At 41.8% G+C, this 13,877-nt stretch overlaps 1 protein-coding gene across 1 annotated transcript in view; it reads right to left on the minus strand.

The window, feature by feature from the left end:
* nsmfb (NMDA receptor synaptonuclear signaling and neuronal migration factor b) overlaps nucleotides 1-11,038 on the minus strand; it is a 43,115-nt gene extending 32,077 nt beyond the window's left edge. The window contains exons 1-4 of the mRNA XM_087171639.1: nucleotides 10,917-11,038; nucleotides 4,238-4,299; nucleotides 1,337-2,116; nucleotides 1,005-1,077 (exon numbers count right to left, since the gene is read on the minus strand). Coding sequence (XP_087027765.1) covers nucleotides 1,005-1,077; nucleotides 1,337-2,116; nucleotides 4,238-4,299; nucleotides 10,917-11,038 — 1,037 coding nt within the window. The remainder of the gene's footprint in view (nucleotides 1-1,004; nucleotides 1,078-1,336; nucleotides 2,117-4,237; nucleotides 4,300-10,916) is intronic.
* Between the last annotated feature and the right edge of the window lie 2,839 nt (nucleotides 11,039-13,877).

Below are 13,877 nucleotides of genomic sequence, written 5' to 3' on the forward strand. Positions count from 1 at the left end.
CTGGTCAATTCCTAGATTATATTTATTACAGAACTTGACAGACTGACGTTTTGTTTGGAGCGATGCTGTATGTGAGGATACTAATGTAAAATAAAAAAAAATCACACAAACATCTCAAGCAGTGACAATGTATCAAAGAATTGTATAGATGGTTTATTATATATATTGTCTCTTTGCTCTGTTTTGTTTGTATAATAACGCTGCACATTAAATTCTTAGTGTTAGACGTTTCAGTGTTGGTTCACCAGCTGCTGGTGCACGATCAAGTGTCTGTCGTTTAATGTGATAACGCAGCAGATAACTGAATGTTTCAGGGAAAACTTTCAAATGTGGATACAAGTGCTCAGCTTGGCACAAATCCTCCTTGGGTATTACTCTTTTGATTAAAACACACTCCAAAATTCAAGATGGCCGCCGAATCTGGAAAGGAAATGTTATTTTTTGCAATACATTCATCCACTATTTTCTAATATGAATAATCTAGGCGTCAAATCAAACATTTTAAAATTGTAGAAGGCAAAATTTAGTACACTGTAAAAAATTAAATGAAAGTATATTTCATCATCATTGAAATGTGTTCCGTGTTATATGCTGCACTATGATATGAGTAAGAGAAAGAAGGTTCTGTTCAGTTTCAGATTATACTTCTGCTATATATTCTTTAATTCATGCAGGAGATCAGTATTTAGGCCTGGCAGTGTAATGAAGAAATCGAATTTATTTATTTATTTTCAATTTGCGTGCACATGACGTGGGCCAAAATTAGAACAAAAGATGTTATTTTCATTATAAATTTTATTTATATAACATATAAATCGGGAACACAGTGTGCACAACAAAAGACGGTGAAACCAGCGTATGAGAAATGTGTAGTTTTGTGGTAGAATGCTACATTTGAGCTACAAGTCTAAGGTGAGGCCATATCCTGCGAACGTGGGGGTGGTTCCGTTAGACACAGAGATGTACAGTGTGGGAGTGGGAGTGAATTTCCATGCCATACTCACGCCTGCATGGTGGTGGTGGCCGTCTGAAAGCTGAACATATTCTCTTTAGGGAACCAGCTATTAGGAGTGTCCTCTGCAAAACACAGAAAACAAAAGGAAGTAGTGGCATCAGCAAGCAGAGCATTCAAACACAGGCCTTACAATTAGCGGAGGAGGCCAGTGAATGCAGGGTGGCAAGACGGTATTATGTAAGTGAAACATCTGAGGGTAAATGGGGCAACATACTCCTTGTTTTACTGTTTTATCCCCTTAAATTTTAAGTTATATACAGTATATCAATATCAATACATCAATTTACACCCCAATGCATTTTCCCATCTATTTTTCTTTACCCCTGTCGTCATTAGATGGTCTTTCCTCGCTGTACACCCTCTCCAGTTTCTTGCGGTGCTTCCCTCCATCCCGCGGTGAGGTATCCAGGTCAAGGGAGCGCTGGCTTTGGCATGGAGCTCGAATGCAGGCCACACAGTCTGGGGTGTAGTCGTCCCGCGACCCCCCTCTCCTCATTCCCCAGTCTCGGATGTTGCTGGCGTTCCCCGAGCTCTGCAGCGGCTGCGATGATGAGGGCAGGCCTCCGTGATGCTGCTGGGCGTTGTGATGGCTGCTGCTGCTGCTGCGGTGGTGGCTACTGCGATGGTGGCTACCACGGGCGGCTGAGGCGGACGGTTGGCTGGTGCAGGATGGGTTGTGGTTGGCGGAGACAGGTGCCTGGGACAGAGGCTGCTCCCTGGAGCCCTTCAGAACCTCCAGCTCCAGGCTCTCCTCAGTGCCACGGCCCCCCAGGGTCATCCCTCCTTCCCTGGTGATTGTGTAAACCCTCGCCGGCTTTACCGCAACAACCCCCTCTGGGCCTCTGGCGCCTGGTGGGTCCTCTGCGGAGAGGCTGCGCTCAACAGAGAGTCGACGTTTGGAGGGGCCCAAAGGTGCTGGAGCCTGGAGGGTGTTGACCAGAGGCTGAGACTGTGGATGAGCACTGGGATTGGATTGGCTGGACTGGTTGGGTTTAGCTACGGGCAAACAGCAGCTCTGTGGTGGGAGATTGTTGTTATGCAAGCGGCTGACGTCTGGAGAGTCACAGTCGTGGCCAGGGAAGCTGTCAGACAATAGATGATCTGGAGATAGAGGGAATGAAGGAGAAAGAAGATAGAGAGAAGTAACCCACAGGCAAAGAAAGTGAGAAATAAATCTGTAATTTATACAGCTCTTGTATATGAGCATCACATAAATAACTAAAATGTAAATGTAAATGAACAAAGAGATTGTTTGTGTCTCCTTAGGGTTTGTAGGCTTGGCAGCAGAGTTGTAAACATTATGAGCCAGCAAAGCTTTCAAGGAGGATGACAAGGAAAAGCAGAGCGGTGGCTGAGTGATAGAAAAAAGAGCAACAAGCGGAATGAGAAAAGATTTAGAAATGGACGAGCTGGTTCAGTGCATGAAGAACTTTGGCAGAAACAAAAGCTTCGACGTCCTGGACGATCTTGGAGGACGGATGCTCCCTCTCATGGAGTCACCAGCTGCAGGGCTCCAGGCTTGTAAATAAGTGTTAGCTCATGGGAATGGGTGAGTTTTTTTTCATGCTCTCTGTGCTGTAGAAAAACAAGCATGGCACATGCAAAGCAGCAGCTTTACTATTTTGGGGTAGGCTTCTTTTTTTTTAAAGGTACAAAGCCAGAAAGTGGCAAAGCGAATTGTCATCCGTGCATCCTTGCAAAAAAAAAAGTGGTGTTAGAAGCTTTGTAACTTAGCGATACCAGAGGTGCACAACTGTAGCTGCAGAGCTCACGTCTACACACAAAGTAGATGGTAACATACTGGCTCTAGTCAGTGACAACAACTCTCTCACAAACGTGTCCTGGTACACATTAAAGGGCCGCTTGTCAAGTGACACAGGTGTACATGTCAGCCCACAGAGATATGTTACAAATGTCAAACTCTTGGTTTGCCGGGAGTAGACCCAGACTGTCTCCCAAATCACTTACTACTCCCTAGATAGTCCACTATATAGTGAGTTTTTGTAGTGGTGTCCGTATGTATAGTGAGAATTATTATACGCTATATAGTGGACTCATCGTATCCCACGATGCTTTGCACAAGTAGTGTACCACCCGTAACTAACCAAGCAATATACACCATCATGCATTGCGTATGCTCTGAAAGGCAGAAAACCTGTGCAGAGAAAATCACCTGAGTAGTGTCTTTTTAATGTTACCCATGAGCTCACTATATAGTCCTCCACACTGGACTCCCTGGATAGTGAGTAGGGAGGAGTGAGTGATTTGGGACACAACTCCAGTCTGTATCGTTTTGACTTCTTCTTCTTTTAACTTATGGCAGACTTGGCACAGGAAGTGCATTGCTGTTGAAAACAACATTGTATTTGGTCTTTGCAAACAGAATTGATGTAGGTGTTTATTTGCATATAGAGCAGGGAAGTGAGAGCCGATCACAAGTGGTCACTCGAGATGCAGGTGGAGACCTATTCTAATACCAGGTGTGAAGTGAGGTCCACCTGTGATCACAGCACCCGAGATGCATGTTAATGCCAGGTATGAACGGGGGCCTAACTGTCAGTTAGCAAGACAATTAGTTGCTAATAGAAAAATAAGCAATTAACAGAACAATACTTTCCAATAGTTTAATCAAAAAATGGTTCAAATTCACAAAAGTTTTATTTTGACACAAAAGATTCATGCAGGTTCCTCAACGAGTGAATCTGCTGAAAGTGGCCGTCACTGATGCGCATGAACGTGTTCACTGAACGGCGTTCAGAACTAGCTGTTTTTAAGTGTGAACTGGCACAACACTGGTGGCCATTATATTGAAAAGAACAGATTCTGCTGTTTTAAATGCTGACAGAGTCCATGGTATTTAGTCTCTCATGGATCAGTAGTGAGGCAGGTTTCATCTTCAGCGGAGTGTGACAGCAACAATTAGCTCCATGCATGTTGCTGTCAAGATACGACTGCAGGTCATTTTGGGGATCTGGTGGAATGGAACATCTATACATCACAAACAAAACGTTTTAACAAAAGATGTCTGAAGACAGATTTACTCTGCACTGATGACTGATTTAAGCATATTAGAAGTCTTTGTTCTGGTTGTGAGTAATGCTGTATGAGAAAGAATATGTTAGCCTCCTGGTTTTGGTCTTCCTTGCTTAATGTTAAAGTGTTGGTTGTTAGATAACAATTTTATTCCCAGTGTGTGTGTGTGTGTGTGTGTGCGTCACCCACCTGCTCCGTTGCGGTTCTCTGGATTGGTATTGGACAGGTATTCTCCAAATGCTCTGGCTGCTCTGTAGAGACACAACAAATGCAGCAGTTAACCCTGATCCCTACTGCGTAGCCACTATTAGCAAACACAGAGAAGTGACTCACAGAGTCAAGGTTTCACAGGAATTTAGCCACATAAACAGTCTGTCTGAGCTTTTTATCGGCGAGGCCTCTTCATGCTACCAGTCAAGTAGATTACACCACTACAGCAGTGAGTAAGAGGCGATTTTAGTGTTGGTGTCCTGAATCACTCTGTAACAGCCGTCTCTCACCAAGGTAACAACGTGTTCTTATATAGTGACTGCAGGACTGGGAAACAGCTTGGGAGCTACAGCTTGCCTCCCCTGCACAGCTGATAGGCCCCATAGGGGACTGTTACATTGCATGTGCCAGCCATAAAGCCAGGAAATAAATTGAAGCACGTACACATGAGGCAGTGAGGAACTGGCATGGTGTGCAGAACATGTATGTGGCAGACTGTCTCCAGTTTATAAAATTTACTGCCCTCTCTCACATGTAATTCTCCTCACATGATGCTGTCAGGTTTTATCTAAAGAGATTTAATAGGTATGTCGTCCAATGTATCTTATGAAACCATGAGTGATTTTTCAGCATTGGTGGAAACAAAATGCCACACCCTGCACTGCTACAGGACCATACCTAGAACCATACTGAAACTAAAAACCTATTCTAGAGTGCTGCAGAAAAAAGGCTGAATGTACCACATGCGAAGGGGGAAACAGCCTTGAATTTCTGTCATCAGCTCATGAACAATAGTTGAAGCTCTTTGCCTCTGAAGTCACAAGGCCAGACCTTTTTCTACAACACTTCTCAGCATACAGTAGAACCAGTCTACACTATTACCCCTATACTGTACGATGCATGCGGTATATCTGGGTCTTTACACAGGCTGTACGGGATCCAAGTGATAGGTGAGGGCTAAATTTGAAAGTTTCAAAGTATACGTGTACTCCATATCATATAGCGATTATTTTTGCAGATATTGCGATTTCAGTTGCAGTTCATTTTCACTGAAAAAATCTAAAAATGCTAATGATGTTATTTTTGTTGGGTCTTGTACCAAACAAACATGTTCCTTTACGTCTGGAGAATATGATCAGTAAGCCACACCACATTGCTTAATGGTGCCAACAATGCACAACAATGTTGTGACACATTTTACCTATAAATCGCAGCTCCTGCAATTTGGATATTGCACTTGGCCATATTGCAATTTTGATTATATTTTGATTAATTGTGCAGCCTTGAGCGAAACTGTTATAAAAAAAGGGAAAAAAAAGGGGCATGAGTTTTGATTCTGTCTTTCTGTAGGTACTGGTTATATCTGTGTGGGCAGTTTTGTTATTTAGCTTCAGTTCCAACTATTGCTGCTAACTTAGTAACATTGTTGCTAAATTTGCCGACTTCATAAGATTATTAATGGCTTTTTTTTCTATAAAAAGAGCCTAGCAACAAATCTAGTGCCTTTTTGGCCAGACCTTAATTCAGGGATCAAGTCAGTTTGGCCTCAGGCCAATTTTTTTCTAAACCATTAGATGATGGGCCAGAAAATAATCAAAGACTAATTTAAGAAATTCCTTGATAAAAATGCAACTGCAATATGCTTTGTCACTGTTCACATGTGTGGCGCTGTAGCCCACAGTCACATATTACACGATTGACTGATTTACTGAACTTGTGTTATTTTTTTCATATAACACATTGTATGGCCGCCATATCTGTCAAAGAAGCAACAAAACCCTTGGAACTTCCTGTCACAACCTTTCAGAATGAATCTCAAAATTGCTGCAAAAAAATCTTTTATTTTGTTGTCAAAACTGCGAAGAGGGGGGCGCCCCGGTGGCTCACCAGTAGAGCACGTACCACAAAGGCTTTATCCTAACTGCAGTGGCCTGGGTTCGAATCCAACCCGCAGCCCTTTGCTCCCTATCATCCCCCCTCTCTCTCCTTGACTTTCCTGTCTCTCTCTCACTGCAACTATCAGATTAAAGGCAAAAAAATGTAAAAAAAAAAAATAAACAAAGTTTCAAATCCCTAAGAGGAAGTGATTCTATGGGATAGAAGAAGATATAAAAATGACGCATTACAAGCAGTGCCAATGGTAAGACATACACTTCCTATCTCCTAAGGGAGCACGGTCATGATTGCTTGTTCATGCATAACAACAATACAATACAACACTATATAGTAGGAATTTATGCGTGCTCGTTTTTATCACGTTCACTTTTCCCATTGGAATGAAGGGACTCAGGCCTGCTGCTGGTCTCCTAAAGGAGCGGGGAGGAGGAGAAACCCTTGTGACACAGTTACAGTAAATTACTGTAAGTACACCGTGTCCTTTCTCAACCGTCAGCGCGGTGCAGCCTGCGGCCCGATACATGACTGTGTCCGTCATTCACTTTCAACATGGATAAAAGTATAATAATCATTCATCAGCTGGGGGGAGATTCTCTCTTTGGACATTATAGCTAAATGTGGGACTGTCAGTCTGATTTTGTAAGTTTAAAAAAAATTTGGCCCGTGGGCCACCTGTTGCCATCAACTGCCACAATTCATCTATCTTGAAGAGGGTCGCTAATATCTCTTAGCTGAAATTGCTCCCATGCAGCAGCAGCAGTGTTTTCTCTTGGCTGACTGTGTTCAGTGAACAGTGGAGGGCAGCAGCACGCTAAGTCAACCTGTCATCAGCCAGACAGAAATGTGAAAGGCTTGTCAATGTGCGTAACTAACGGCCAATTATTGATTCTCATTGTTTGTTTGGGGAACGCCTTCTCCTATTTTATTATGCCTCTGCGCCGGCAACAGCCCGAGCCGGAGCCATATTTTTCTTGGGTTATCCATCCGCCCCATTGTCATGGACGCAATATCTTATCTTGACGGAACTTCTTCAAATTTGGTAGAAACATTCACAAAGACTCAAGTGTGAACTGGCTGGATTTTGATGGTCAAAGGTCAAGGTCGTGGTAACCTCACGAAACATGTTTTTGGTCTCATGAATGCGATTTCTCAGTAACGCTTAAGGAACTTATTCAAATTTGGCACAAACATTCATTAGGACTGATTAGATGGTGGATTGGTGGTCCAAGGTCAAAGGTCATCGGTCAAGGTCAAGGTGACCTAACAAAACACAGTTTTGGCCTATTGAATGTGGTATGTCATGGCCACCTTGAGGAAATTTGTTTAGATTGGCACAAACATTCACAAACTTGGACTCAAAGATGAGCTGATGTTCAAGCTCACTGTGTTGTCATGTTCTTCTGAATGCAATATATCAGGAATGACCAGAGGGAAGTTCATCACTTCTGTCTCCCTGTGACCTCAAAAAAAAAACATTTTTGGCCATAACTCACAAATTCACACACTGATTATGACACTATTTAACTCAAACATCTATAAGAACAAAATTAAGTGATAACATTTTATATCCAAATGGTCAAAGATCAACTTCACTGTGACATCGCAATGCAAAGCACTTCAGGAGATTATTCAACACTGTAACTCAGGAAGAGGAGATTGTGAACATATTTCCTCTTGGTAACTTGGCTGGTTACCGGGGTAAACAACCACAAGGCAGTAATTCTGGTTTTAATTTTGTTTGTGTTCTCAGTGATTTAACTTGACAATTTTTCTATTCATGACATCTCAGTTCCACAGTCTATACAACAGCCGACATTAAGTTTTTGAAATTAGAGGTAAATTGTTCTGTAGTGTGAAAAAAGATTATTTTATAGTCATATACACATTTCTCCAGCTGAAATACCCACAGTTACACGTCATAAAAGATGTGGGCCACACACACACACACACACACACACACACACACACACATCTATAGAGAAACAGTAAAGCCTGTAATCATAATCACTTTCCTCCCACTCACTACAACGTGGCATTCTTGCCATCTGCACACACAGATACGCAGACAGACTCACACATCCTCAGAGTCTGCAAGTGTGACAGCATGCAGAAAAATAAATAGGCTACACACATATATATATATATATATATATACACACACACACACACACACAATATGCTTATACATGCACACAGGGTAAATCTCAGGGGGGCTGCGGTGAAATGGAATTACTGTGTTGTTGCTGTACCCTATATCCCTTCCTGCTACGACACTGTAAGTAATTAAATATGAGGCGGCACGTGCAGCCAGCAGCTCTCCCTGTGAAAACTTCCCTCCCAGCTCGGATGATGGGAGAGGAGGAGGGAGGGCACCAGAAAGAAAATGCTGTCATCTCTGATATGTCTGACTCCAGTGAACTCCTTCCAATAAAAATTCCATATACGGCACTGAGATAAAACCATCTCAGATATAAATGTGTGTGTGTGTGTGTCTAGGTTCTATATATGGCAATATGGCAACATTGCAGTCGGCCTACATGTGACCAAACATTAATTTTGCAAATTTTTATTGCCCATAATCTTTCAGTTTTATAAATGGTGAAAGGTAATTATCTGCCTTAAAGTCCCATCCCAAGTCTCAGGTTAGGCTTCTATTCAGTTTTGCCATTACACCAGACCAGTATTTTACCATGACAGAGCTAACTGCTAACATGCTAACATGCCAGTGCTATTCAGTCACAACAGCTCTCTGAGCTTCCGTCTATTGTCTCTGTACATTGCTGTTTATTTTGTTTTGTTCAATAACACTTATGGAAACTTATCGAAGAGGAAGAATAAAGCTCTTAGTTCGTTAACTTAGTTGATCAATAACACACACCGACCAGAACACAGCTAAAATTCAAGTGAGTATTAGACATAGCTTCATTAGACAGACAGAAATGTGTCTCCCAATGAATGCTAATGCTAACATGTTAGATGCATTAGCTTTAAAAGGTGATAATATGTCAGTATTGTGTTTACTGCTCGTTTTGCCCCCCCCCCCAAAATAATTACTATAGGCTACACAAGAGGACCTAAAGTGCACTCTTTGATTTTGTTATGACTCCATTAGCTAAATTACACCTTTTAACATTTCCCCAAACGATACCATTTGCAATCAGCATCAGCTGGGAAGAAATTTGGAGAAGCTGTGTCACTGTAGTACAGAAGCCAAGAAAGGCAATACTCCAATTCTAACTGAGCTTTGTTTCCTCAAGATAACAGGATGAATATTCCGTTATCTTGAGATAATGGTGCATTGTTTTGTCCAGATAACGGAATAATTATATGGTTATCTCGAAATGATCTCGAGATAATCATATATATATCATACATAATAATAATAATTATCAACAGACCTTTGTTTTTCGAGAATTATCTTGGTACCGCAAGATTATCTCCAAATAACAGCGTTATCAGATCATTTTAAGAGATCATGGAATAACTGTCCCGTTATCTCGAGATAATGACATAATTATTCCTTTATCTCAAGGTAACACCGTTATCGGATAACGGAGCTTTGATTTTCTGGAGATAACTAATAACCAATGATGTCTTGACAGTGAACAATACCCGGGTCCTGGAACTGCATCAGTAAACTGATATAGAGCCATTGTTGATATTATTGATTACAGTGGTCATTCAAAAAAACCTTTTGTTGCCACAGTAAAAAAAAAGAATCGACCCTGAATGAATTTCATCTCAGCCCACACTCATTGTCTGACGATATTCATCACAGCAGTCACCTGTTTAAACGCATTCATTCATTTTACCTCAGAGGTTTCTGAAACACAAAAACACACATCGCTCCTGTGTCACAGAGCTGTAGAGTTTTAACACATTAAATACACACCACAGTGGGACTCTGCTGACCTCATCCAGCTGTGCCTCAATTTGCTGTTGCCCCATGCAGCTGCTGTGCCAGCAGCTTTGCTCTATGCTTCTGGAGCTTTATTTTTTTTCTCTGCCGCATGTTTTCATCCATGTGACGTGAGGAGGAAGAAGTATAAACACGGTGACACGGGGGAGATGTGTTTATAAGACAAAAAAGCAAAAAACAAAAGTAAGGATGGAGTGGGAAGTGGGATGAAGGAGGGAGGCAGAATAAGATAACAAGACATAATGAATAAAGAGTGAAGAGGGGACAGATAGGAGACAGATGATCCAGAAACTAGGTGGTATTATGCTCTTATGTGTTCGTCATATGTCAAGCTTCTCCTCCTTCCTTCTCTCTGTGTGTGAGGCAGTGGGATGACTATAGTATGTGTCAGGCACGTAGAAGCGGTGTAGTGTGTGGGGTAGTGTAGTGTGCCTGGGGGAAAGATTCGCTCCTAATTGCACAGCCACAGAGCTGCAGAAGCAAAAAGAAGAGCCACAGTAGCACAGATACAAGAATAAAGGTAGTTTGATGGAGTGGCTGTGCGTTGTCTGTGTGTGCTGGAGTGTGGTCTCTGTGTGTCAAAGTACATGCAGTACATGCTGAGCGCTGTGTAAATGCATGGTTTGCCTCATCTGCGTGTGCATTTTTTGTTGACATGTGTGTTGGACTAAAATTACATGTGCAGCAAGCATCGTCCTGTTGCCCCTCCATAGTGTTCACACTCTGTATGTGTTACTGTATTCCTATGACAAGATGTCCCTGTGGTCACGTAGTCACGCTGACTCTCTTGTGACTTCTTTGAGGTTCAACCAATCATGTTACAGCTCAGATCCTCACACTGACCTCCCTCTGCTCCCTTTCCCCCGAACCCTCTCCAGTGCGATCTTGTGCTCCTGCTTCCCTCCCTCCCTTCGTTCCCTCTGGCCTGCCTCCTTCTCTTCCCCACTACTCCTCCTCTTTGACATTTCCTACTCATCCTTATCTTTACATTTTCCCTTTTATTCTTTATCTGTCTTCCTCATTCTTTATCGATGTGTATGTGTATCAGGCTGTTTAAAAAGGGGCTTCAGTCCTCCTGGTGTGGCGGCATCGGGGAGTCCGAACGGGAAAACGAATTGGATCTGGCCGAAGGCCTGAGCGCAACAACAACAAAGTTCCTTGCTCATACGGTGCCAAAGCAAGGTAATTAAACAACTGATTGATGCTGTGAAGGAAGCAGAAATGTGGTAATCTTATGGCACTGCAACAAGTCTGACTGATGAGCTGCTTGATGACCTTTGACCCGAATCAGCAAACTTCCAGCATTTCTCCCCGTGTTGAATCTCACCAGGCTGGAACAACATTAAAGGCTACTGCAGGACACCAATAGATTCTAGTGAAGTTCTGACAAATGAACTAGTCCCAGGTCGACTGGCAGCTCTTTCAGCGATCAACTCAGATGAAAAAGACGAGGACGAGAGCTAAGTTTGAAAGAAACTTCAAAACTATTTGTGTACATCGGTTTCTCCGGGCAGAGCATGTGGGCATTTTGATGTCCACTAAAAAGAATGTATAAGACCTAAATTACACAACTTAGATACAACACTGCTGAGTTTCTATTGCGTTTGCTTATGTACTTTAATTTTGTTCAGTGCTACAGTGTATAAATCTAATCGTGATATTCTTTGACTGCAAATATGTATTCATTGTATAAAACAACAGTACACTCAAGTTATAAAATCCTTTCAGTTAAAAAATAATTTCCCACAAGGAAAATACATTTTGTCTCACAGAATCTGAGTCAGCAGTTGATCTGTTCTGCTATTGTCATGTTGTGTCAAGTATTTTGCCTTTATTTTGTTTTGGTTTCTTATTTGTTTATTTTACCCTTTAATATCTTATTTAGGTTGTCAAGCCTGATTAATTTTCACTTCGAGTGATCTGTGTTTATTGTTTTGTCTTCTGATTTATTTATGTCATGTTTTTGGTCAATAAAAAAAAAAAAACACTTGGGGATTGAGGGACAAGCTGTAAATACATTTACATATCCAGGAGACAGAACTACATTAGCCTTCTTTTAGAGTTGTGTTTGGCAAACGTAAGTCCAACATTCACTCTCCTGTCAGTTTTTGTTTTGGCTACTGAGAGGAATATCTGGCTCTTTAGCTGCTAACTGTTGCTAAAAGCTAAAACAATGAAACAAAAGAGATTGAAACACTAAAAGGGGAGATGTAGTTTTGTCACTTTAAGTGGCACCTAATCATATTACATGTAGTTTTCTGACTTCTAATTAATATCAAAATTTTGATTAGTGCAGCTTTATTATCAAGGGGCAATGACCGGAGACATTGTGCATAATTCTGTATGTGGAGCAGACTGGTGTGTGGGTTCTGTACAGACAGTGCTACAGGTGTGTATAGTGCTGGTTGCTGCTGTCAAGGCCATAAAGTGCTGCACGATGAATGCTTATTTGCAATTCATGTTGTTAATGGTGTGCATAACCCTTTTGTTTTAATGTTTTATTATTCATGTCACACTTCAAGCTACAGTTGTATTAAATTGTGTACTGCAACTTAACCTATGGCTATGTGTAATGCACTGTGGTTCATGAACATCCATTTCAAGGATCAGGGCCTCTCAGCCACCACTGCTCCAACTCCATCCATCACACTGCTGCCTTCAGATGGAGAATTTCTTTAAAACATTATTCGGCAGGTAAATGTAGCCCTGAAAAGTGCAAAGAAATCTAAACTTGATTGGATGGTTTCTGGAGCTGCAGGAGGCGGAGACATCAATCACACCCAACGTGGATGACAGTGATGGGCTGAAATTCAATATAAAGACAATACCGGCCCAAATGTATAATCTAAGTAATATATTACAGTAACTGATGCGGCAGTCATTTCTCTTAGAAGTGAGGCTGTGTCATTATAAAAGTCTGTGACCGAACACTTCACCGTGGCTGTAAGGTGAGCGCAGCCTCCACGACCGGCTCCAGCTGATGGAGGAGGTTTGTTAAAGTCTTGACCCCGCTGTGCCCTGCATGTTCCATCCGCTGGCTGGGAGGTGATGAGCGATACGCAACATAATTAATCAGATCAATGAGGGGAACACCCGGCCATCTTAACTGCTCACCTGCCTGCCTCTATCATCAACAGGGCATCATTATATCCCAGAGAGTTCTGTGTTATTAAAGCCTACAAAGGTAAAAGTGTCCAGGACAGGAGAGGAAAAGGAAAGGGTGGATATAAGATTAAATAAAGGATATAATAATGTATGTAATGTATGTAAGAATCTGTAATTGCAGATTCTTTACAGGACATGAATATAGAGTACGTACTGTTGAATCTCACTTATCTACAGGCTATAGATCTGTAGTTGCAAAATTGAGAAGCAGCACTCCTCCTCCGGCCATGATTAAGGTGATTAAGGAGAAGTGTAAAATGAGTCTCATTTCCTTTTATATTATACATGCTATGATGACTTGAGAGTCCATCTTCCACACAACTGCTCAACAAAACTCTAAAATACGCAGGTGTACAGGAGATGAAACGTTGGAATGGCTGCTCAGTTTTAATATTTGCACTTTGCCTGCAAAAGGACTGACAACAGCTGACATTCTGACTGGCTTTCATTGGTCACTGGACTTTCATTCCTGACCCTTCAACTGACAGTTAAACTGCTTTCAGTGGTTAAATGCTAATTTACATTTCAACTGCCTTCATTTCTTTGAGCTTTAAGTTACATTTACAGCAAGGTTGTAGCTTGTGGTGTTGTTGTCTGTTTTTAGACTGTTCTTGTGTATATTTTTAGCTAATTGTAGGA

Source organism: Seriola lalandi, unplaced genomic scaffold (genome assembly GCF_002814215.2).
Source record: "Seriola lalandi dorsalis isolate HSWRI2012SDOR001 ecotype SW California unplaced genomic scaffold, Sedor1 jcf7180002054883, whole genome shotgun sequence".
Taxonomy (NCBI): Eukaryota; Metazoa; Chordata; class Actinopteri; order Carangiformes; family Carangidae; genus Seriola; species Seriola lalandi.